This window comes from Ipomoea nil, unplaced genomic scaffold, assembly GCF_001879475.1.
Source record: "Ipomoea nil cultivar Tokyo-kokei standard unplaced genomic scaffold, Asagao_1.1 scaffold1570, whole genome shotgun sequence".
NCBI classification, from domain to species: Eukaryota; Viridiplantae; Streptophyta; class Magnoliopsida; order Solanales; family Convolvulaceae; genus Ipomoea; species Ipomoea nil.
Genome location: NW_017617998.1, coordinates 81,707 through 107,708, shown reverse-complemented (window position 1 = coordinate 107,708; position 26,002 = coordinate 81,707). Strand labels below are relative to the sequence as shown.

The 26,002-nt window shown below is 40.9% G+C and overlaps 2 protein-coding genes across 2 annotated transcripts; both read left to right on the top strand.

Annotated features, from left to right (window-relative positions):
* The first annotated feature begins 17,432 nt into the window (after positions 1–17,432).
* Positions 17,433–18,758, top strand: LOC109189934 (translation initiation factor IF-2-like). Its single transcript, XM_019340566.1, has one exon. It carries the CDS (start codon positions 17,433–17,435, stop codon positions 18,756–18,758), a length of 1,326 nt encoding a protein of 441 aa, XP_019196111.1.
* A 150-nt stretch (positions 18,759–18,908) lies between these two features.
* Positions 18,909–24,795, top strand: LOC109189932. The gene is made up of 3 exons (XM_019340565.1): positions 18,909–19,529; positions 19,641–20,174; positions 24,682–24,795. Exons 1-3 carry the CDS (start codon positions 18,909–18,911, stop codon positions 24,793–24,795), a joined length of 1,269 nt encoding a protein of 422 aa, XP_019196110.1.
* Positions 24,796–26,002: the final 1,207 nt, after the last annotated feature.

Below are 26,002 nucleotides of genomic sequence, written 5' to 3'. Positions count from 1 at the left end.
AAAACATTTGCATCCAAAAATATGAAAATAACCAATATTTGGTTTTCTCCCTTTATATAGCTCGTATGGCGTCTTCTTGTACTGCTTATGGATCATGCTTCGATTTTGTGTGTAACAAGCAGTGTTGATAGCTTCCGCCAAATAGCGTTTCGGGAGACCGGCAACACTAATCATCACTCGTGCGGCTTCTTTGAGCGTCCGGTTTCTTCTTTCGGCAACACCGTTTTGTTGCGGTGTTCTTGCGGCAGATAATTGATGAGAAATTCCATGTGAATTGCAAAAAGCTTGTATAACTCCATTCACGAACTCGGTTCCGCGATCCGTTCGTATTTTTGATATTTGCAATTCTTTCTCATTTTGTAGTTGCTTCAACAGCTTCGGTAGAACTTGCTCAACTTCATTTTTCTTCTTGAGAAATATGGTCCAAGTGTACCTGGAAAAATCATCAACAACAACGAGAGTATATTTCTTACCACTTACACTTATTGGATCAACCGGTCCAAATAAGTCCATATGTAGTAAGCTTAGCGGTCTTGATGTTGACTCGTGCGTCTTTGATTTGAAAGATGATTTGATTTGCTTTCCGCGTTGGCATGCATCACACACTTGGTCCTTCTTGAAGATAATATCTGGCAAGCCTTCTACTAGATTCTTTTTTGCAAGCTGATTTATAGTCTTGAAGTTTAAGTGGTTGAGCTTTCTGTGCCATTCCCAATTAGCTTCATTCGAATTTCTGGCCATTAAGCACACTGAATCTTTGCTAGTGCTCCAATCCACAATATACATATTCTTTCGCCATTTTCCAGATAAAATAATCTCATTTGTGAGCTCATTTTTGATTAGGCAATTATCTTTAGAAAATTCTACAAGATAGCCTTTATCACAAAATTGAGGTAACCAAACCCACCTTGATCTTATTGAATTAAGATGAGGCGATTTGTAACCATTTGAGACACGATAATCATAACTCACATTAGAAAATATTTTTGGCGCCGGGTTTTGAAAATTATTTTTATATTTTGGCACCTGGGAAGAGAATGGTTGCTTTGGTCTATAAAAAGCATTACATCTATTGCACAACCAATCTTTTTTAGTGGGATGAAATCTCCCAACTTTATTTCTAGAAAAGCTTCCCTCTTTTCTATGAAATCTTTTTGCACTTGACTCTTTGGCATATCTTTGCTTGTAGAATTTTTGTTGCTTTGCCGTAGTATAAACTTGTTTCGGCCTTTCAACATTCAACTTTGCGTTTGATTGATAGCCAAGTCCTTGTCTCATCGTGCTATTCTGACTTTTAACAAATTTTACCACTTGAACTTTATTATTTAAAGTAGTAGTAGAATTAGTCAGATTTTGAGGGGTTTGAGAACATGTGGAGTCATAACCAATTCCGGTTCTATCTCCTGATGGCTTTTGCATGCTCACCATTTTATCTATAATTTTAGACGAATTAGTGAACGTAGCAATAGTAGCTCTAAGATTATGTTCTCTAACCTCTCTTGCTTTACACTCTTCTTGAAGATGAATATTTTCATTCTTCAATTTACTCACTTCAAGTAAAGCATCTTGCAATTTTTTATTCATTTCTTCTTTTTCAAGAATTAGAATATTATTGCGCTCCTTGAGTTGAGGATGAGTGAGCATAATCTCTTGACATTCTCGCATTAGATTGTCAATAGATTTACGAGAAAAAGAGGAATTAACAGAATTGAAAGAATTAGAACTTACCTCTTCTTCCTCTGCGTCAAGAGCCATAAGACAATCTTCACTTGTACTCAATTGACTTGCCGTATCATCATCCGAATATGAACTTTCATCGCTTGATGATGAATCCTCCGAATCATCATTTTCGTTTGGTTCGTTGCCAACGAGAGCTTTTCTTTTGTCGCGCTTGAACCTTTTGCTTTCGGATTTGTTCGGCGTAGATTCAACATTTTTGCCTTGATACTTGCTAACGATCGGATACGGACAATTTATTTTAAAATGTCCGGGTTTGCGGCAATTGTAGCACAAATCCTTATTTTCTTTGACTTTTTCTTCTTGTGTTATGCGAGAGATGAATTTTCCACGAGCAGAATTTTTGTTGTCTCCTTTTCGCATAAACCTTCTAAACTTTTTGACAAAAAGAGCAAATTGTTCGTCAGTCATAAAATCAACATTATTTTCTACTGACCTGGAGGTTGACGGTTGTTCGGCCATTAGAGCAGAATTTCGAGCTTCATGTACATCATCATCTTTGGCCTTCATTTCGAACTCATATGCTTTTAGATCACTAAATAATTTGTCTGTTGACAACATTCTTAGATCTCGGTGATCGCGCATAGCCGTAGCCTTCATATCCCATGCAGATGGTAAGCCTCGTAGGATTTTGAGATTAATTTCTTTTTGGCTAATATTTTTGCCAAGATCACTAATCTCTCCAAGAACTTTGATCATTCGAGCTTCCATGTCTGCAACACTTTCATTTGAGAGCATTTTGAAATCTTCGAACTTCTTCATGGCGATTGTGAGCTTATTGTCTTTTTCTTGTTCATCTCCTTCGCCAATCTTGATGAGAGTTTCCCATATTTCTTTGGCAGTGGCACACTTTCGGATCTTCGGAAATATTGTATCAACAACGGCTTTGAATAGAATATCCTTGGCAATATTGTCAAGATTATTCCGCGTTCTATCGTCCGATGTCCATTCCGGTTTTGGCTTTTGTACGTACTGTGGAGCATCCGGGGATATAACAAACGTCGTATTGATTTTTAATATTTCTATAGGGCCAGTGGAAATAACTTCCCACATTTCATCGTGTAAAGCCGATAAGTGTACCTGCATACGAACTTTCCAATCATCAAATTTATCAAGAGAGAATAATAGATTTTGAGCTAAATCTTTCTTCATCATCATCACGAGAGATATGAAAGATTAATCCAATTCACACACTTTGTAGAATGGATCAGCCTAGCAGTCAAAAACAGTTAACCCAGTTGGGCAACGTGTTTAAATACCCAAGGTTGGTATAAACTGACTCAAATAGGCTACAGGCTCTGATACCAATTGTTGGTCCCAAAAGAGGTTAGGTGAAAGTCTAGAGGGGGGGGGGGGGGTGAATAGACTTTCAAACTTTTTCGCACAGCACAACAATTGCTAAGACAGAGATAAACCAAAACTCTTAACTAGATTGTTAGAGTATGGTGCACAGCGGAAATAAATAAACATAAAGTGTGTGTGAGATTGTGTGAGCAGTATATCTTCGTGAGAGCGAATATGTAAAGAAAGCAGTAAAGAACACAAGACAATTATAGTGGTTCGCGAGGTGGTGTAATCCTCCTACTCCACTTGCTCTTTTCTCCAAGAGCCAATTCACTATATCTACCACTCCTTGGTTCCAAGATACAATGAATTTCCGTGATCTAGTGCTTTGATCACAAAACCCGCACTAATCACGCCCAGTGACACCACACTGCTGCTTCGGGTTTCACGTCGCCGCGCTACTATCCCAGGATTTCACGACTCCGCGTTACTTTCCCCCCGTCTTCCACACTCCGGTAGAAACGTATCCGTGATCTGGTGCTTTGATCACCAAGCCCACACCAATCACGCCCAGTGCCTCCGACACTGCTGCTTCGGATCTCACAGCTCCGTGTGACAATCCAGGATTTCACAGCTCCGTGCTACTTTCCTCCCTTCTCTTGTTTTGCTCCAAAACAAGTGTTGTCTTGCTTCCAACTTCTGAGACTCTGTAGTTGATCTTCAATGATGCGCAGGTCTCTTTGATGAAGATAAACACTCTGGAATGATTTCTCTTGACAGCTCTGAGTGTTTTCTCTTTTGAATATATCAAGTAAAGCACTTGATATTTTGCTCTGCTTTGCTCTGTTTAAGAACTCTCTGAATATTTTTCTCTTGAAGCTCTCTGAGTTCTTTTCTCACACTTGAAGATTTTAGCTCTTTTAAGCTTAATTGCTCTATTCGATCCCTTGATGGATTCGAATTTTCTGCTCTCTTGTTCGTAAGTTCCCCTTCTTCAAGTCTTCATATCTTCATCATTTTATAGCTGATAATGAGAATTTGTCCGTTGGAAAGAGACGCTCTCATTTTTGAAATCTTGTATCTTTTGTCAGAGATCTTATCTTATCTTCTGCAAAAATGTCAGAAGGAGATAAGCTAGCCGTTTGAAAGATCTTCATCTCCATGTAAATGAACTCCCAAACTTCATCTGATATTCCTCTGTTTTAACGTTGGATGGAAATATCTGGGTCTCAGTTTTGGTGTAGAATGGCGTCTCTGATCAGCTCTGAAGTGGTCCTTGTATCTTTGGGATTCAAAAATAATCTTTATTTTAATCCCATACTAGTTAGACTAGTATTTTCCTTGTGAGAATATTTTTCACTGTAAGTTCTGCTTCATCTTCTTCATTCTCACGTCTGGGTGTTCTCTGACTTCAAACTGGCTTTGAACTTCCACCCAATTTGAATTTCTCCTTTGTAATTGACACCCAATTTCAATTGGCTTGTAATTGGCACCCAATTTGAATTTCTCCTTTGTAATTGGCTCCCAATTGACTTTGACTTGCAATTGGCTCCCAACATCTCCTGGTGCTCCAATTACTTCTCAATGTTGACTCTTTGAATTTCATCTCAATTCAATTGCTCCTCAATGTCTTCTTTTAATTGGTCCCCAATCTGAATTGCATCCCATACTACAACTTGAATTGGCTCCCAATTTCAATGTAAACTTGCTCCCAATTTCAATTTCTTCGAACTAGCTCCCAATTTCAATTAATCTCAATTTCAATTTCTTTGAAATCGGCTCCCAATTCCTTTGAATTGGCTCCCAAGTGCAATTGCATCTCAATTGCCACCCAAGTGAAATTGCTTCCCAATTTCCACTTGCAATCGGCGCCCAAGGAATTGGCTCCCAAGTGCAATTGCATCTCAATTGCCACCCAAGTGAAATTGCTTCCCAATTTCCACTTGGGATCGGCGCCCAAAGCTTTAAACTAGCGCCCAACTCCATCAGATTAATTTAATTTGACTTCTCAAATTTTACCTTGTAAAATTATTGATGGTGAGTTTCAAACTTGAGCCATTTCGGATAATATATCAAGCATCATCCACTTCGTCCGTACAGCTTTTGATAAAATCTCCAATCACATTTGATGTACTTCTTTCTTTCCATAGATGCTTGATCTCCAAGTCAACTTCATGCATTCTTCCAATATTAATTTTCTTCACGAAAATTCTTCTGGGATATCTTCTTTGAGTAGTAGCGACGTGAATTCATATCATTCAACTTCTTCTTCAATTTGTCATTTTCTCCAGACAAATTCTTGATTTTCGGCTTTATATCTTCTTCTTCTATTTTCATCCATTTTCCTCTGTTTTTCTCTTTTCATAATTAAATAATTTCCCGATCATGGTCTAAGACTCTACTAGACCTATGAAATAAAATTGGGGGATCTACAAATACAAATTTGGCATATCAAAACCATTACACTTTATTCCTAACACTTAGGCACCTGGGAAGAGGATTGTTGCTTTGGTCTATAAGAAGCATTAAAACATGATTTACACAACCAATCCTTTTGAGTGGAATAAAATCTTCCATCTCTATTTCTAGAAAAGCTTCCCTCTTTTCTAAAAATTCTTTTTGCACTTGACTCTTTGGCATATCTTTGCTTGAAGAATTTTTGTTGCTTTGCCGTGTTATTGAACTGTTTTGGCCTTTCAACATTCAACTTTGCTTTTGTTTGATAGCCAAGTCCTTGTCTCATTGTGCTATACTGACTTTTAACAAATTTTACTACTTGCACTTTATTGTTTAAAGGAGTAGTAAGATTAGTCAGTTTCGGAGGGGTTTGAGAACATGTGGAGTCATAACCGATTCCGGTTCTATCTCCTGATGGCTTTTGCATGTTTACCATTTTATCCATAATTTTGGACGAATTAGTAAACGTAGCAATGGTAGCCCGAAGGTTATGTTCTCTAACCTCTCTTGATTTACACTCTTCTTGAAGTTGAATATTTTCACTCTTCAAGTTACTCACTTCAAGTAAAGCATCTTGCAATTTTTTATTCATCTCTTCTTTTTCAAGAATTAGAATATTATTGCGCTCCTTGAGTTGAGGATGAGTGAGCATAATCTCTTGACAATCTCGCATTAGACTGCCAATAGATTCACGAGAAAAAGAGGAATTAACATAATTGAAAGAATTAGATGTTACCTCTTCTTCCTCTGCTCCAAGAGCCATAAAGCACTCTTCACTTGAACTCAACTCAATTGATTTGCATATTAGAGCCGTGTCATCTTCCGAACTTGAGCTTTCATCACTTGATGACAATTCATTTGACTCATCATTTTCATTTGGTTCATTGCTAACGAGAGCTTTTCTTTTGTCGCGCTTGAACCTTCGATCTTTGCTTTCGGATTTATTCGGTGTAGATTCAACATTTATGCCTTGATACTTGCTAACGATTGGATACGGACAATTTATTTTGAAATGTCCGGGTTTGCGGCAATTGTAGCATAAATTGTTGTTTTCTCCGACTTTCTCTTCTTGTGTCGTGCGAGAGACGAATTTTCCACGAGCAGAATTTTTGTTGTCTCCTCTTCGCATAAACCTTTTGAACTTTTTCACAAAAAGAGCAAATTGTTCGTCAGTTATAAAATCAATATTATCTACTGACCTGGAGGTTGACGGTTGTTCGGCCATTAGAGCTGGATTTCGAATATCATGAACTTCATCATCTTTGGCCTTCATCTCGAACTCATATGCTTTAAGATCACTAAATAATTTGTCGGTTGACAATATTCTTAGATCTCGGTGATCTCGCATAGCCGTAACCTTCATATCCCAAGTAGATGGTAAGCCTCGTAGAACTTTGAGATTAATTTCCTTTTGGCTAATATTTTTTCCAAGGTCATTAATTTCTCCAAGGATTTTGATCATTCGAGCTTCCATATCAACAATGGATTCGTTTGAGAGCATTTTGAAGTCCTCGAACTTCTTCATAGCAATTGTGAGCTTGTTATCTTTTTCTTGTTCATCTCCTTCTCTGATCTTGATGAGAGTATCCCAAATTTCTTTTGCACTTGTACATTTTCGAACCTTTGGGAATATTGTATCATCAATGGCTTTGAACAGAATATCTTTGGCAATGTTGTCAAGATTGTTCCTTTTTCTATCATCCGGTGTCCATTCCGGTTTTGGCTTTGGTACGAATTGTTGAGCATCCGGAGATAGAAGAAAAGCCGTATTCACTTTCAATATTTCGATCGGGCCAGTGGAAATAACTTCCCACATTTCATCGTGTAGAGCTGATAGATGAACCTGCATACGAACTTTCCAATCATCAAATTTATCAAGCGAGAATAATAGATTTTGAGCTAAATCTTTATTCATCTTCTCGGTGGATACGAGAGACAAATAATCCAATTTACACACACTGGGTAAGATGGATCTGCCTAGCAGTCAGAAACAAGGTTGACCCAATTAGGCAACGTGCTCTTGATACTAATTGTTGGTATCGATTAGAGACAAATTCTGACTCGGATAGGCACCCGCTCTGATAACAATTGTTGGTCCCAAAAGAGGTAAGGTGAAAGTCTAGAGGGGGGGGGGGGGGGGTGAATAGACTTTAAAAATTTTTCGCACAATATAACAAAAGGTAAGCCAGAGATAAACCAAGACTCTTAACTAGATTGTTAGAGTCAGGTGCACAGCGGAATTAAATAAACGATACGGTGTGTGTGTAGATCGTGTCAAGATTATTGACGTGAGAAGCAAGCAAGAGCAGTAAGTAAAGAAAGCAGTAAAGAACACAAGGCAATTTATAGTGGTTCGCGAGGTGATGTAATCCTCCTACTCCACTTGCTCTTTTCTCCAAGAGCTAATTCACTATATCCACCACTTCTTGGTTCCAAGATACAATGAATTTCGTGATCTAGTGCTTTGATCACCAAGCCCACACTAATCACGCCCAGTGCCTCCGACACTGCTGCTTCGGGTTTCACGTCGCCGCGTTACTTTCCCAGGATTTCACAACTCCGTGCTACTTTTCCCCCGTCTTCTACGATCCGGTAGAAACGTATCTTCCGTGATCTGGTGCTTTGATCACCAAGCCCACACCAATCACGCCCAATGTCTTCCCGACACTGCTGCTTCGGATCTCACAGCTCCGTGTGACAATCCAGGATTTCACAACTCCGTGTTACTTTCCTCCTTTCCCTTGTTTTGCTCCAAAACAAGTTTTGCCTTGCTTCCAACTTTGAGACTCTGTAGATGATCTTCAATGGTGCGCTGAGTCTCTTGAAGTTGATGAAGATTTTAACACTCTTGGATATTTCTTTTCTAAGCTCTGTATCACTCTGAGTGTTTATCTCACAAAAGATATATCAATTTAAGCTCCTGAGATAGAAAGCTTTCTTTGAATTTTGTAAGCTCTGTTTAGCTCTGTTCTTTGTATTTTGCTTTTCTTGCTTCTGCTTTCCAAAGCTTCAATCTTCATCCTTTTATAGCTGGTAATGAGAATCCGTCCGTTGGAAAGAAACGGTCTCATTTTCGAATTTTGCTTAGCTGTATAGCCTTTTGTCCGAAGATAAGATAACGTTGCAGATCTTGTCAGATATTTCAAATTGAGCTTGAGGTTTCAGCAAAAATGGCGTCCCATGAATCTCCATCTGGTGTAGATCACGCCTCTTGGGATTTTTATCTTCAAAATATATTCTCCAATATAATCCCTTACTAGTTAGACTAGTATTTTTGCTTCTGCAACTTCTTCTAATATCTTCCTCTGTTTTTCGTGTATCTGGGTTTGTATACTGCTTCCAGACTTCATCTCTTCAATTGACTTGGAAATCTCTTCCCTTGTGAAACTTCATCCCTTTCTATTTTGGGAAATGAAATCTCTATCCCTTGCTAGATTTGTCAATTGAATTCTCATCCCTTACTTGGTTTGAAATTGCAATCTCATCCCTTGCAATCTATATCTCCAATTGAATTGAAGCCTTGTAAATCTCATCACTTCAAATTGATTTCCCTGTACCAATTTGAACTTCAATTCTTCTGATGAAATTGCATCCCTATTTCAAAAATTGCATCCCTATTTCAATTTCGGGGTTCCAATTTGTTTGGGATACCAATTTGAGAAACTGCATCCCTTCACTTGTAAAGTTCATCCCTTAGTCAATTTGGAAATCTCATTCCCTTTGACTTTGGAAATCTCATCCGACCTTGAAATCTCATCCCATAGTCAAATTGGAAATCTCATCCGACCTTGAAACCAACGCCTCTTTAAAATATGTGGGATGTGAGATTCGAACCTGTGACCTTGCACATAATATTTCAAGCTTCTACCATCTCGTCCGTACAACCTTTTCGTCATCTTCTAGTTTCACTTGGTGTACTCCTTTCTTTCCATAGATGCTTGATCTTCAAGATAGCTTCATGCAAACTTCTAGTCACGTTCTTTCTTGTTCGGGATTTCTTGAGGGATTTTCTCAAATTTCATACGCATACATCTTCCTCTTCTGTTTGCCATTTTCTCTTGACAAATTCTTGATTTTTGGCTTGATATCTTCTTCATCAATTTCCTCAACTAATGAATTTATTTTTCCTTTTCTTGGTCTAAGACTCGACTTAGTCTAATAAAATAAAATTGGGGATCTACGAATTACAATATGGCTTATCAAAATCTATTACAATTTATTCCTAACAAAACATTTTTTTTTAATTTTAATTTATTATTTTTAAATAATAATTTTTTTAAAAATATTTTAAATTTTTGGGGTGACCTGTTACTAACCTGCAAAACTTGTAAATTAGACCAATTGAATGAAATTGGTTAGTTTAATGGCCTAATTGTTGTTTTTTTAAGATTCAGTGGCCTAATTGTATTATTGTGTGCAGTTCGATGGCCTATTTGACCATTATTCCTATTATATTTTAATAATATAATATATGTGGCACCTTCTTCAATGGGTGTCGTGGATACCCTTATTATTATTTTAATAATATAATATCCGCGACACCTCTTTCTAGTTGGTGTCGTGGATTCCGCTATTATTATTTTAATAATATAATTTCTACGGCACTCATTCCCAGTTGGTGCTTCGAAAAGTTTTACCATTTTTTTTCTGCAACACTTTCTTTGTGAAGGTGTCTTGAAAAGTGGTACTTGTATTCTCAATTTTGTACTAGTGACACAGAACAACAGGTTTGAACATGTTAACACTCATGCTTGTTCTTAGAATTGCAGAAGCGAAAGGAACAAAAGAATTCGTGCCTTTAGAATGAAAGGTGGAGGAAGATTATATACTACAAGCTACTATACAACCGTCTACCCCTTACCAGCCTTTGTTCAAAGGGAATGCGAACAAGGTGGTGAGTTGATCCACCGAAATAGGGTTTAAAATTAATGTTAAGTGCAAAAGGTTGACCACACTACACCTCGCACGCGAGCGAATCGAGCTGGGCAGGCGGCGGCGGCGCGCGCGGTTTCCCCTTGCTCTCTCTCCATAACTCTTCAGATAAAGCTTTTAAAATGTGTTGGAGTATATAAGGAAGGAAATTGTGAGTTATCAAAGAAATGTAGAACAACAAGTAAAGGCAAACTCAATAAATGCCTTTACCTTTAAATGTTTCTCAACATAAGTTTATTTTGAAATTTTTGAGATAATCATATCTCATGCTAGACCAATATAATGGAGTTCTCCAATTCTTGTTTAGGTTTAGTCTAGAGTTCTAGACCAAGATCGTTGATTTATATTCTTCCTGAATTTGTTCTTATATGAAACTAAAATTTGTGCATAAGTAGGACTATAATTTAGATCGAATCAGATAATCTATTTTTATAATCGAATTTGAACTTGGTGGTTTAGGTTTAAAAACAAAACCCATAAATTTTTGATATAGGGTCGAAAACTATGAACAGTTCGTTTCAATTTGAAAAACTAAAAAAATATTTATTAAGTATTAAATATATTAATATAATTTGAAAAACTAAAAAATATTTATAAATATTAAATATATAATATATGGTGTGTGTCTGGTATATCTAAAAACATAATAAGTGTGAATGAAAGTTATACCCCTGATTTATGTCCATTTTTTCCGTTAAGTTTTTTTTTGTACATTATGCTATAAAGGTTGTACATTAAAATATTTTGGACAAACATACCCCTACCATTATAACTTCCGTTATCTTTTCCACTATTGTTAGCATGCACATGCATCCACGATATATTTTCTTATCTTCTTCATTAATAATAATATATAAACATTATATATTTGAGTTATATGTTAATTATTACATAAAATATAAATATCAAATTTATAAAAATGATTTACATTATTATTATTATTTAGAATAATTTAAATATCTAAAATCTAAATAAATTTAAAATTTTAATATAATATATTAATATTGGGCACCTACTTTTTGCGCATCGCGCATAAAAAATACTAGTAATAATGATATAAGTGAACACAAAAGTGTAACTACTTCCGTTTTATAATAAATGAAAATACATTTTACCATATATGTTTAATTTTATACGAATGTGTATAAAACAATAGATTATGATACATATCATATGCTATCTCATAACAAACTTTTTCCATTTATAATGACATGGAATCCTATTTAGATTTTTATACTACTATTATGAAAATTAATTAACATATCTTATATAATTACTTCCGTTTTATAATAAGTGAAAATACATTTTACCATATATGCTTAATTCTATTTGAACACATATCACATGATGATATCTCATAACATTTATTTTTTTTCTATTTATAATAATAGTGTGGAATCCTTTTGAGATTTCGGCATATATGCTAAATCATGCATATATGGTTAAAAATCCACTTTTACTTAAACGTTACTACAAATTAATTATATAAAATTGTATCGATAAGTGTAGCAATATCGAGTATAAATAGGTCTTCAACTCGACAAAAGCACAACCATCACATCACATAGCAAATTAATCATACGTAGTAGTTTGAGGATATGGCAACCAAGGTTTCAAGCTTTGCTCTTTGCTTCCTTCTCCTCGTCCTTTCAGGTATATAAATGATTATATGAATTATATCGAAATAATTATACATTGCATACATAATTATTATATAATTTATTAATTAATTATTATATTGATGCAGCTGGTTTGATAGTTGAACAAGTAAATGGGCAGCAGAGATGCACTAAAATATTGGATCCCAATTCTTGCAACCTCCCAAACTGTCAAAAGCAATGCTATCAACAATTTAACGGGAATGGTGTTTGCGAGCAAAGCGGTTCTGGATCATATTCCTGCTATTGTTTCTACAATTGTCATTAATTAATTTAATGATTATTGCATTTTAAGTATGTAGTTAGCATGGCCACATTCCCTTAATTGTATGTGCTGCTGTGTTTATGTCTCCGACATCATATCATAATAATATTATTACATTGTCATGATTTTCAAATGCATGGTTGATGTATTTTATTCTCTTTATTTTCAATGATTTGCTAATTACATTGTTATATTTGCTAAAATTGCTATCCAACCAGCAAGCAAAACACTATTTTAGCAACAACAAAAAATAAAAATAAAAATAAATAAATAAATAATAGGCGTTGAGCAGCTCCAAAGAAAACGCAATTGCGGCAAAATAAAATAAAAAAATGCATTTGATAAACAGTGCAACGCCATATCTGTTCATCAAATGTCATTTTTGTGTATTATTTTCTTTCTTATTTGCCCCTATGGCCTACTTTAATTTGCTAATAATCCTTTCATGTCCTTTATTTTGTTTTAATGTATTTGAATATTTTGTTAAATATACTTAAACATAAATTTTATATTATTAAAAATAAATTATATCAATTGAAATATCTCTTCAAGATGATGAAAACAAGACTAACGGGGTGTATTCAATCATGACTTTCATAGACTTTTAAAGACTTTTATGAACTTTAAAAGTTTAGAGGTATTCAATTCAAACTTTTATGGAGTCTTTAAAAGTCATGAGGTATTCAATCAAGATTTTTAAAGAGTCTTTAAAAGTCGTGTGGTATTCGATTAAGACTTTTAAAGAGTCTTTAAAAGTCACGCGGTATTCAAAAAGTTATGAACTTTTATAGACTTTTTAATTTTAGGACTTTTGTAAACTTTTCCTTCTCAAATATTAATAGTTGAAATCCAACCATCAACCCCAAGATTTCAAAAAAAAAAATAAAAAATTCTACCAACGAATGTTTTCTCTCTCTATTTAACATCTATTTTTTTTATATCCCTATTAAACTTTATAAACCTTACACCTAAATTCAATAAATTATTTTTTCTTCATTATCCTATATTTTTTTCATACCTGAACTCTACTAATTTTTTATCTCTCCTAAACTTTACCATCTTCCTCTAAAAAATCGAATAATATTATTTTTACTTCATTATTGCTTGTTTATTTTGATTTTTTTTTCTATCAACTTTTCCCCCCTAACTTCTAAACTTTTTCTACGAAATTTCTACCATAACTTCTAAACTTTCTCTAATTCTTCCTAAATACATGAACAAAAACAAAATTTTCATATATCAACGTCAAATTTTACTATATGTTTCATAATATTCATATAAATACTTATATATTTTGATTTTTATTCTTTTTATGTTTATATTCGTAATATATTTTTTTTCTTTTTTAACAACATGTTATTACGAATAGCGAACTACTATTTGCAACAACAATTTGGGGCTGCAAACAGTAATAATATATAAGTAAATAGCATATAAGTCTCACAATGCTATGGATAAAAATAATAATGTTGAGAATGTTGATGTGGGTGAAAAAATTATATAATAAGAAGAATTTTATGATATATTATAGTGAAAAGGGTCAAATAAGCCCTTAAACTTTACCTAAAAAATCAATTAGGTCCATGAACTTTTAAAATGTGCAATTACAACCTTTTACATGTTAAATGGAGTCAATTAAACCCAACAACCTGTAAGTGACCTACTATTGCAGGTCATTTCTGTATTCCGGCGAAATTCCTGTGGCCAGTTGGCCGTAACCGTCGCAGGGAGAAAACTTCGGGTTCCGGAGATCATCCTTGGTGAGAATTGTACAGCACAGACGGGGAACTGTATTGAATTCCTCGACGGTAGTTGCCGGCCACGAAGCACTATCGTCGCCGTCGACGTAAGTGCACCGCCGCCAATCCCGCCGCGTGCAGCTCGCCACCACCACACTCCCCACCCCACATGAAACCGACATAACAGAATCTACTCATCCCTAGTTCTAGTTTTACGATCGATGAATTGAATTAGATTAAACGATGAGATTAACAATTGGATTCAGAATTCATTTGAATTTAAGCATTATATTAATGGAGGAATTTGAAGTCGCAGACGGCGGAAACCAAAACATTGGAAGAAACGCATTGAATTTCAAAGATTATAACTTCCTTTAATCCCATAAGCTTCAGCTAAGCCATTGAATCTTCTTCTGCTGTTTTCCATGGAAGCTTCTAGCACAGTCAATTTTCATGTTTTTACTTTTTTTTTTTTTTTTATATAATGAAAAAACACCCATTAAACATGTTAAATGAATTTAATAAGACCGTTCTTAAATTCTAATGTTGGGCAGAGCTTAAATTTATGTTCACAGTTGCCGGTTGCCGGAATTTCACCGGAATACAGAAATGACTTGCAATAATAGGTTACTTACAGGTTGTTGGGTTTCATTGACTCCATTTAACAAGTTAAAAAGTGTAATTGCACATTTTTAAAGTTTATGGACCTAATTGACTTTTCAAATAAAGTTTAGGGGTTTATTTGACCCTTTTCCCTATATTATAACATGTTTGGTAAAAAATTATAAATGATAAGAATTGAAATCATTGAAAGTTTGTAATGGTGTATTCAATTTAGAATTTCAATGACTTTTGTAGACTTTTTTTAACTAAAAAATTGATAAAAGTTTATGAATGTTTTTTGTATAGACTTTTAAAGAGTCTTATAAAGTTTTAAAAAATTTTGAATGACTCTATGAAAGTCAATCAAAGTTGATTAAAATCTATAATTTTAAAAGTCTTTAAAAGTCTACAAAAGTCATGATTCAATACACCCCCTAATATTGATGTAAAATATTAATACAAAGTTTTAGTTTATAAGACTACAAATTATTTTAGTGAAGAAATAAAATTTGATGTAGAATTTGGTATAAATCGGTTGGTGATTACTCTTTTTTTTTTTTTTTTTTTTTTTTTTTTTTTTTTTGCATTATAAATGAAAATAATATGACAATAATTAATTTATGATATTTATCAACTTGTGCCTTAAAAAAAATAAGATTTTCACTCAGGGTTAAAAATCATATTTATTATTAATAAATATTTTTATTGTTGTTTAATAATTTTAACACATTTTAATATTGAACTTAAACTTTTGCATATTATGCATAAAAATGCCTAATCTAAAAACATAATAAGTGTGAATGAAAGTTATACCCCTGATTTATGTCCATTTTTTTCGTTAAGTTTTTTTTGTACATTATGCTATAAAAAATATAATAAGTGTGAATGAAAGTTATACCCCTGATTTATGTCCATTTTTTCCGTTAAGTTTTTTTTGTACATTATGCTATAAAGGTTGTACATTAAAATATTTTGGACAAACATACCCCTACCGTTATAACTTCCGTTATCTTTTCCACTATTGTTAGCATGCACATGCATCCACGATATATTTTCTTATCTTCTTCATTAATAATAATATATAAACATTATATATTTGAGTTATATGTTAATTATTACATAAAATATAAATATCAAATTTATAAAAATGATTTACATTATTATTATTATTTAGAATAATTTAAATATCTAAAATCTAAATAAATTTAAAATTTTAATATAATGTATTAATATTGGGCACCTACTTTTTGCACATCGCGCATAAAAAATACTAGTATTGATATACGGGTGATTACTTTATTTTCACCAATTATATACCTAAACAGATTAATATAATCTGACACAGCATATTAATAAGTAGCTGGAATAGCTCAGTTGGTTAGAATGTGTGGCTGTTAACCACAAGGTTGAAGGTTCAAGCTCTCCGTCTAGCGAGTTTTAACTGTTTTGCATCTCCGCTCCAAGGACATCGTCTGGGTTTATACTTGTAAGAGAATGGGAAATGTATCATAATATGTCGGTAACTCGGTATCATATTTAATTTGGTGATGTACCACGATTTTGGAGATATATGCAACACCTTGGAACATATTATTTTAAAAATATAAAAAATATTTCGGATGTCTTTGTTTTAACTGTTTTGCATCTCCGCTCCAAGGACATCGTCTGGGTTTATACTTGTAAGAGAATGGGAAATGTATCATAATATGTCGGTAACTCGGTATCATATTTAATTTGGTGATGTACCACGATTTTGGAGATATATGCAACACCTTGGAACATATTATTTTAAAAATATAAAAAATATTTCGGATGTCTTTGCTTTAAAATATATAGGTCTATCAGAAATTTAAAAAATTGTCCGCACAGGCTTAATTCAATGGTTCAGTGGACAGTATTTGGGAGAAGAGACCAAGGTTCGAATCTTGGCGGCGGCAGTGTGGGAATTATGTCCAAAGTGGGCACCGTGATTTACATCCTCCCAAATAGGTTCAAACCTTGGCGGTGACAGTGTGAGAATTATGTCCAAAGTGGACACCGTGATTTAGAAAAAAAACAATTGTAATTAAATATTTGTTACCTTTTCTTTAAGATAAAAACTTCATAATTAAAGAATTGAGGATCCTCCAACAGAACATTACAAAGGAAATTAGGAGGGCGGCAAAAAAATAAAAATAAAAATTGGAGGGTGTGGTTGAGTGGAAGGGACTCATCCATTTGTAATGAAAGGTCAAGGTGACGGATATATTAGGAATCGACCCGCACCGACCCGGGGGCGCGGACAAGAACGGGTCCCGGGGCGGCGCCGCGCACCCGCCCCGGCCTCTCCAGGAGGCCGGGCCGACCTCCAAATGGGCCCGGCCCGAGCCCATGACGGGCTCGGCCTGGCCCCCCAGCACGGCCCGGTCGCGAGACCGAGCGCGGTCAACTCAGATCTAACCACCCCCCGCTTTGGGGGGTGGCGGTTAGGGGCGGGGGTTGTATAAAAACCCCCCACCTTGTCCAGTTAGGACACGATCTACTTTACAGACACACTTTGTACTGAAGAATCATTGTAATAGCCAATTCCACGGCATTTAATACAATCTACGGTCTCACGGCCTTTACTATATCATTCGTATCATTCATTTATTATCCGTACTCTTATTCGGGTTAGTTAAGTCGGACCCCCGGTTTAATTAATTCCATCATTGGTGCTCTTGTTGAGAGCTGCTGTACAAGCTTGAGCGCTCTCCCCACTATTGTTCATCGACAGCGATGGCACGATCGAGATCCGGCTCTCGTCATACCAATGGTTCCCGCGGCACCCAGCTCGTCGCGAACGGGAACGGCCCCAACGGGGCCCCCGCCCCCAGCATCCAACCAGCCGCCTCCGCCAGGTCGGGGGAGGATCTGAGGGCCCAGCTCACCACCCACCGTAGCAGTGGTGCATTGCCACCACCCCCTGTTGCCCCCGCTCCGGCTCGCGCGCTCATCCAGGAGGGGGTGGCGGTCTTCGAACAAGCCTCCACGGCGCTGGCGCGCGTCGCGGCGAGCCTTCGGGCAGAGGAACAAGCCGAACTAGGCGCCACCCGAGGGGCGCCGGCGTCACCTCCACCTCCTCCCACCCGGGGGAGCAGCGGTCCAAGCACCCGGCCACCCCAGGTACCTATCACCCAGGGGGAGGTCAACTCGCCTCGACCATCGGAGAGGCGGGGAGGAGGGGACTCCCGCCGAGGCCGCCAGCGCGACGACGATGGAAGGGCACCAACCCAAACTAGGCCCGCCCTGGAGAGGTTGGGCGATCACGTGTCGGCCCGGGACAGGCTGGGTCCGAGGCCAGCCAACGGTTCCCGCGGCACCCAACTCGTCGCGAACGGGAACGGTCCCAACAGGGCCCCCGCCCCCAGCATCCAACCGGCCGCCTCCACCAGGTCGAGGGAGGATCTGAGGACTCAGCTCACCAACCACCGTGGCAGTGGGGCACCGTCACCACCCCCTGTCGCCCCTGCTCCGGCTCGCGCACTCATCCAGGAGGGGGTGGCGGTCTTTGAACAAGACTCCACGGCGTTGGCGCGCGTCGCGGCGGGCCTTCGGGCAGAGGAACAAGCCGACCTAAGCGCCACCCGAGGGCGCAGCGGTCCAAGCACCCGGCCACCCCAGGCACCTATCACCCAGGGGGAGGTCAACTCGCCTCGACCATCGGAGAGGCGGGGAGGAGGGGACTCCCGCCGAGGCCGCCAGCGCGACGGCGATGGAAGAGCACCAACCCAAACTAGGCCCGCCCTGGAGAGGTTGGGCGATCACGTGTCGGCCTGGGACAGGCTGGGTCCGAGGCCAGCAAACGGGCCACCGGCGGAGGAATCATGCTCCCGCCGGCCACTGCGACAAGAATCGGCCACTCGGAGGTCGCTGAGCCATGGGCCACGCGCCCAGCCGCGACACGAGGCAGCTTCGCGTGGGTCCGCAGGGCGGGTTCCCCGACCCCACCCGCGACGTGAGCAGGCCTCCCGGGTCGAGCGATCGGGTGAAACGAATGATAGAGCTCCGAGCTCCCATCGGGTAGAGGTCGAGCAGCTGCGGAGGAGGATGGACGAGCTCTAGAAGAAGATCGATGAGAGGGACGGATCTCCAGAGCCCCAGGATATGTTGTCCTCCCCGTTCGCAAACGCCATCATGGAGGAGCCCTTACCTCGAGATTTTTGCTTTCCCACCATTAAAGCGTACTCGGGGACCACGGACCCGCGGGCACACATGACCAGGTACAGGGCCGCCATGATGATCACCGAGGCAACAGACGCCATCCTATGTAGGGGGTTCTTCGCCACCCTGGACGGGCAAGCGCATGATTGGTTCGGATCCCTCCCGGCGAGGTCCATCTCCACCTTTGCGGACCTCACCCGGCAGTTCCTATCCCATTTCGCCACCAGCATACCACGGAAGAAGCAAATTGCCGACCTGTGTGATTTGAAGCAGGGGAGCTCGGAGTCACTGGCCGAGTACCTCAGCAAGTGGAAGAAAGAGGCCATGGGGGTCGCCGACTTTGATGGGAAGTCAGCCATGGTGATTTTCCGAAACAACTTGAGGTCAGGCGCTTTTCACCAGGACCTCATCAGGTACCCCCCCAGGACCTATACCGACCTGATGGACAAGGCAGCAAGGTACGCTGACGCCGAGGCTGCCGAGAAGAGGAAGAAGGAACAGGAGGAAGGAAGAGGTCGAAAAGACAAGGCGCCCCAGGAGGAGCGCAAGGCGCCGCGCCCACACCGACGTGAGTACGCTGAGGGGCCCAGGCTGAACCCCACACGCTATCTCACCCCGCTGACACAACCTGTGGGTACCATCTTGGCGCACGCGGAGGACCAGGGAATCGTGGTATTCCCGAAGGAGGAGTGCATGAAGATATCGGCGAGGGGGGACCCCAACAAGTACTGCAGGTTCCACCGGCAGAAGGGGCACGATACAGACGAATGCATCCTCTTAAAGAGACAAATCGAGGAGCTCATCCAAATGGGTTACCTCGGCCAATTCATTAAGAGGCCCGGCCAGGCGCAAGGCCAGGCGCAGGGCCAGAAGCAAGGCAATGTATGGAGGAAGGGGGGTGGCCAGGAGCCATCCACCTCGGCTCCCCGTAAGAGGGACCACCACGACAACAGCTCCGAGGAGGAGGAGAAGACGACAGAGGACTCCCAGCCCCCGAGGAAACGAACTATCTACGTCATCTTCGGGGGGCCTGAGGGAGGGGACTCGCCAGCCGAGCGAAAGAGATGGGCGAGAAGCTTGTACGTGGGGGAGGTCACACGAACACCCCACGAGAAGAAATCAAAGAGGGAGCCCATCACGTTCACCGACGCCGACCTACCTGACGGGCCCCTCCCCCACCGGGACGCCTTGGTGGTCAAGCTGGACATCAACAACGTGGTGGTGCACCGGGTGCTCGTGGACACGGGTAGCTCGGTCAACGTCATGTACTACGACACATTCACCCAGCTGGGACTCTTAAGAGGGCAGCTGGAGCAGGTACGAACCCCCCTATCTGGGTTCACGGGGGACTCAATCGAGACAGAGGGGTCGATCACTTTGAAGGCGGAGATAGGCACCCCACCTCACACCAGGAGGTGGGAGGTCGAGTTCGTAGTCGTCAAAATCAACTGCGCCCACAACATCATTCTCGGCCGACCCGCCCTAGAGGACCTCAGGTGCGTGATTTCCATGGAGCACCTGTGCCTCAAATTCCCGACACCGACCGGGGTCGGGGTCGCCCGAGGGGACCAAAAGGTGAGCCGCAGTTGCTACTTGAAGGCGTGCCGCCAAATTGGTCAAAAGGACCGCCAGGTCCACACCAGGACGGCCACGTAAGAGGAGGATCTTGGCATTGCTATTCTAGGAGGAGGACCATTCCCCTCCCCCAATAATGTCTTGATGAACAACAATAAGCGGAATAAAGTTTCATGTCACGAAACACGTTGTGAGTAGGACCCTTGTTACGACGTTGGTTCTCAAAAAAAAAAATAATAAAAATAAAATAAAATAAAATAAAAATCATGAAACAAAGGGGGAACGGGTGCTCACTCATGACTTCCCCCCGCGGACCATAAGGGGGCACGAGGTCCGACCTCGCGTACCAACCCCGACGGAGGACGCACCCTAAGGGGGCACGAGGGCCGACCTCGCGTACCAACCCCGACGGAAGAGCCCGGTGGCACAGTCCGAAAGGACTTGGCCCGAGCGGCTAACGCGCACCCTAAGGGGGCACGAGGTCTAACCTCGCGTACCAACCCCGACGGAGGAGCCGGTGGCTTGGTCCGACAGGACTGGGCCCAAGCGGTTAGGCGCACCCTAAGGGGGCACGAGGTCCAACCTCGCGTACCAATCCCGACGGAAGAGCCCGGTGGCGTAGTCCGGAAGGACTTAGCTCGAGCGGCTAAAGTACCCTAAAGGGGCACGAGGCCGGACCTCGCGTACCAACCCCGACGAAGGAGCCCGAGTGCCTAGGATTGAACGAGCCAGGACGGAGCGGCTATCGCACCCTAAGGGGGCACGAGGCCGGACCTCGCGTACCAACCCCGACGGAGGAGCCCGAGTGCTTAGGCTCGAAAAAAAAAAAAAAAACAGGGGCGGTTTGGAGGACCTCGGCCATAGGCCGAGGTCGAGGTCGGCCCGACCTCGGCGTGGCAGGTCGGCACGCGAGGTCGGTGCGACCTCGGCGTCGGAGGATGGCGCAACCCCGGCAAAGGGGGACGACCGTCGCCGAGGCCGACCCCGGCGTGGCTTGAGCCCGGGAGGTCGGCCGGGGGGCCACGAAGGCGCGGCCTGCAGGCCACCCCCGTGGCAGCGTCACGGCGACGCCACCGCGCCGGCGCCGTGACGGAGTGACATGGCAGAGATGCGACGATCCGTATGCGTCCTAGCAGATGAAGGAGTCATGTTCCGGATGGAGTTCTCGTCATTATCACAAGAAGTGCACTTTGACGTCACCTATAAGGCTGGGACGCGGACATCTCGGGGTCGACATTTTGGGGGGTCGGCCGGAGCATCTACTCTCCTTCACTGACGATTACTCGCAGCTCGGAGAGTGGGGGACTGATGACGGATATATTGGGAATCGACCCGAGGGCGCGAAGCAAGAACGGGTCCCGGGGCGGCGCCACGTACCCGCCCCGCCCGGGGCCTCACCACGTGGCCCCCGCACGGGCCACGTTGGAGGCCGGGCCTGCCTCTCCAGGAGGCCGGGCCGGCCTCTCCAGGAGGCCTGGCCTGCCTCTCCAGGAGGCCGGGCCTGCCTCTCCAGGAGGCCGGGCCGACCTCCACATGGGCCCGGCCTGGGCCCATGACGAGCTCGGCCTGGCCCCCGCAGTGCGGCCCGGTCGCGAGACCGGGCGCGGTCAACTCCAGATCCAACTAACCCCCCGTTTTAGGGGGAGGCGGTTGGGGGCTTGGCTTGTATAAAAGCCCCCCTCCTTGTCCTAACGAGGGACACGCTATCTACGATCCACATTTTCATACATACTTTGTCCTAAAATACTACTGTAATAGCCAATTCTACGGCATTTAATACGATCTACGGTCTCACGGCCTTTGCTATATCATTCGTATCATTCATTTATTATTCGTATTCTTATCCGGGTTAGTTAAGTCGGACCCCCAGTTTAATTAATTCCATCACAAGGGTTCAATCCTTGGCTTTGGGAATGGAGCAGCCTAGTCTTAAATTTCCAGGCCAGCTGTCCTACCCAAAAAATGTGCCTCGCAAGTCGGTTTCAATCCAAATCTTTGCAAGGTTTTGAGGCTTTAGCCAACGAACTACTTCACGAACAAGAATCACCTTAGCAACTTTAAGAGGGTATGTGCCCTTCCAGGGGATACTGTTTGCAACTCTTGTGCTAATCCCGAAGAATCCATCCTAGTGAGGGGTTTTTCTCATTTGACAGTGACACCATTTGTAGTAGAGAAGGTATTCACATTTCCTTTCGTCACTTCCTCCCAATCCCTGAGATGGTTGAAGTAGAAATGTCGCACCACACTTTATTGTTCCTAGCTAACCAAATATTCCATTAATAAAAGACATATATGGCCCTAGCTTATTTGATCACTATTAGATGTTTAACTTGGTTAAAAAGTCTATATAAGTGTTTGACTAATTAGCTTTTTGTAATAACTTATTGTTCCAAAAAGCTAAAAGTTGCTCAAAAACAGCTTTTTCAATAGATTTTTTGAAAAAGTCATTTTACACAATTTTTTTAACCTCAAAATGACATCGTTTTAGATCGTGGCCTACACAATAATTTGCCATTTGTGCATAGGTAGAATTATAATTTGTTTCTGTTATAAACATATTTAGTGGACATCATTTGTAACGGATGCTTTGATTGCTCATTATGTATATTTATATCCTTTGTAATGGACACATCTTATATCATGGTGTGGAGATGAATGAAAAGATGGGCCTTCCCTCTCCATTCTCTATTTCCTTCTTCTCCTTACTTGCGTTTATATTATTTTATTCAACACGTTATCAGTACTTTGCTCTACAATGCCTTGTGATCGCGAAATTCTTACTCGCGTCTTCGATCGCCGGTGCGGCGCTACCTCTGGCGCGATTGATGGCCAATCTGGTGATGCACTGGCCGTCTACTTCCAGCACAGAGAGAAGGGAGGAGATGAAGAAAACGAAACTGCAATCACAACCGCACGTTTTACACGGTCGGTGGCCGAGATCCACTCCAATGTGCGACAAGCAATCGGCCTCCTATCAACCATCCGATCACTGGCAATTATTCCTGCCTTCCGATCGATGACCATCGGCTGAGACGCCGGCGATCAGAGTGTCCAACTATTGATCCACTTCGGACCATCCCCACCGTGTTCGTTCGACGCTCAAAGGATGATCGCCGGCTTTCCCAGTCGGCTCCGCACTCGCAGCCGGATTATCGCGATCGGCCTGAGTGCTCGTCGCTACCTCCATCGCGGCGAATGGTTGACGCGAGGAGTCAGTAACGGGCTTCACCACTCCAGCTTGCTCCGGCAAGAGGCGGCGTCTGGGACTTTCTCACCGAACCGCCTAGACCTCTCCGCCCTGGGATCAGCCGGCGATCGAGATCAGATTGACCGCCGGGCAGCCAGAGGAGTCTTTTTGCTACCGGGGATGGTTTTTAGTCCCGAGACCAGGTCAGCCCTCTCCCCGTACTTCCGCTCGGTCACGCCCCAGGAGGCGTCGCGGCCCATCGACCGGCGGCGGCGGCTGACCAGTCGCTGTCCAGGCATTTGTGCGGGTATGTTTTTCTCATTATTATTTGACAGTGATTTGCTATGATATTCTGTTGTGCAATCACAATAATTTCTCGACAAGCTCAGGGGGCGTTTACTATGTGTTTAGGTGTTTACCATGTTATTTTCTCATTTCCAAAATTGAGAATTATTCTCATTTTTTCAAGAAATTAGGAACACAATCTAAAGTTGTTTTCAAAACTGAAAATTCACGCGTGAACAGTACCAATTTCCCCCATCGAATCCGGCCAGCGTCATTTTTTTTCATTCTACCTTATTTTCTTCTTTCGCACTCCCGCCTCCAACACAAAGCAAGCTTAGAAGCTTACCGCACTTCAGATTCATGCCTCATCACAGTCTTACAGAGGCCTGGGAAATTCGCGGAACCGGAAATGGGATTCGGCTCGATTGGAGAGATCTAAGCAGAGAAGGGATCTTTGGAGCTTCAGCTTGGCGAGGTGATCTGAGCTTGGGTTTTGATGGAGTTTGGGAATGTGGGAATTGCAGAGAGAATAATGGCAGCCTAATCTTTTTATTTCTTTCCACTTTTCCTTTTCCTACTCAAATGTAAAATGAACAATTCATTCATATTAGCAGCTTAATATGGCATTGATTTGGTAATGACTGTTTCTTGTGTACTTTTCTATAAGATAGTGGTGATTTGTCATTCATGTAAAATGTAAAGCTGCAGTTTTGGAGAGTGAAATGGCCGATGGAGGAAAATCAGGAAGCTGATTAGGGTTCTGTTCTATATAGGCAGATGGGAATGGAGTACCTTACTGAAGTACCAAATTTACCCTTCGACTTCACAGCTGAATTAGACGGAGGATCAAATCAGGGTAAGTTTTTCAAAGTTGATGACTTAATTGGGTAAGAATGGTAGTCGAGGACCAAATCGGTAATTTCATTATAGTCGAGGGACCAAATCGGTTATTAACTCATGCATTAACTATTATGGAGTATTTTGAGTATATATATTATATTTTTAAAGCGTCGCTTTATGTGAAAATAAGTATACGTAAACAAATTTTCAATTTTAATTTTCAAAAATAGAGAACAGAAAATAGAGAATCGAAAACAGAGAATCGAAAACAGAGAATTGAAAACAGAGAATTGAAAACAGAAAATAGAAAACAGAGAATTGAAAACAGAGAATAATTTTCTGTTAGTAAACGGGCCCTCAAAGTTTTGCTTTAAAATGCTTGTGCATATATATATATATATATATATATATATATATATATATATATATATATATATATATATATATATATATATATATATATATATGCATATGTTGGGATTCAATTCGATTGCTATGTGTGGTTTATGAATGATTGAATGCTGAGTAGTGTTTAACAGTGAAGCTCACACCATATATATATGTTGGAAATTCTTATGAAAATTTACTTGGTAGAATTGCCTTGCTAAATTTACTGCGTGGATGTTTTGGATTGTGGGCATAATAATCTGTGGGATCGTGCCTAAAGCTAGGTTTGTATATATGTTCTGCAAAATTGGTCATTGATGGGTGACAAAAATGAGAAGGCAAACGCACTCGTGTTTTGAGGCAATTTCTCAGTTTGCAACAATAAATGTGTTTTGACTTTGTTTGGCAAACACATGCATGCAATATGTCAAAGTAAATACATTTTCCAAGCCCCAATGCTGCAGGGAAATATCCATTATATTATTGATTGATGATATTCGTAAGTACTGCTGCCTAGTTGAAATATTACCTCTTTCTTGGATTGTTGCCTGTTGGCTAAATTTTTGCATGAATGCATGTAATATTTGCCTAGTAATGAAGCACTTATTATATCACAGTCCCAACAAGTGATTATAGCTTAAATTCTAAATATAGCATTGCCCAGAAGGCAACAAGTCATAGCACAAATTAGAGATAACAGCACATAACAGCACTAGACTCACATCATGCTGGTTTGCCTGAAGCAAACAAATTGTGAATTTTTTTTACACATAGTAATCACTGCCTGAAAATTCTGACCGGCGCAGTTTGAAAATTAAATTCGTGAAAAATACTTCTTGAACTCCTTTTGGCATGGAATTTTTTCTGGAGA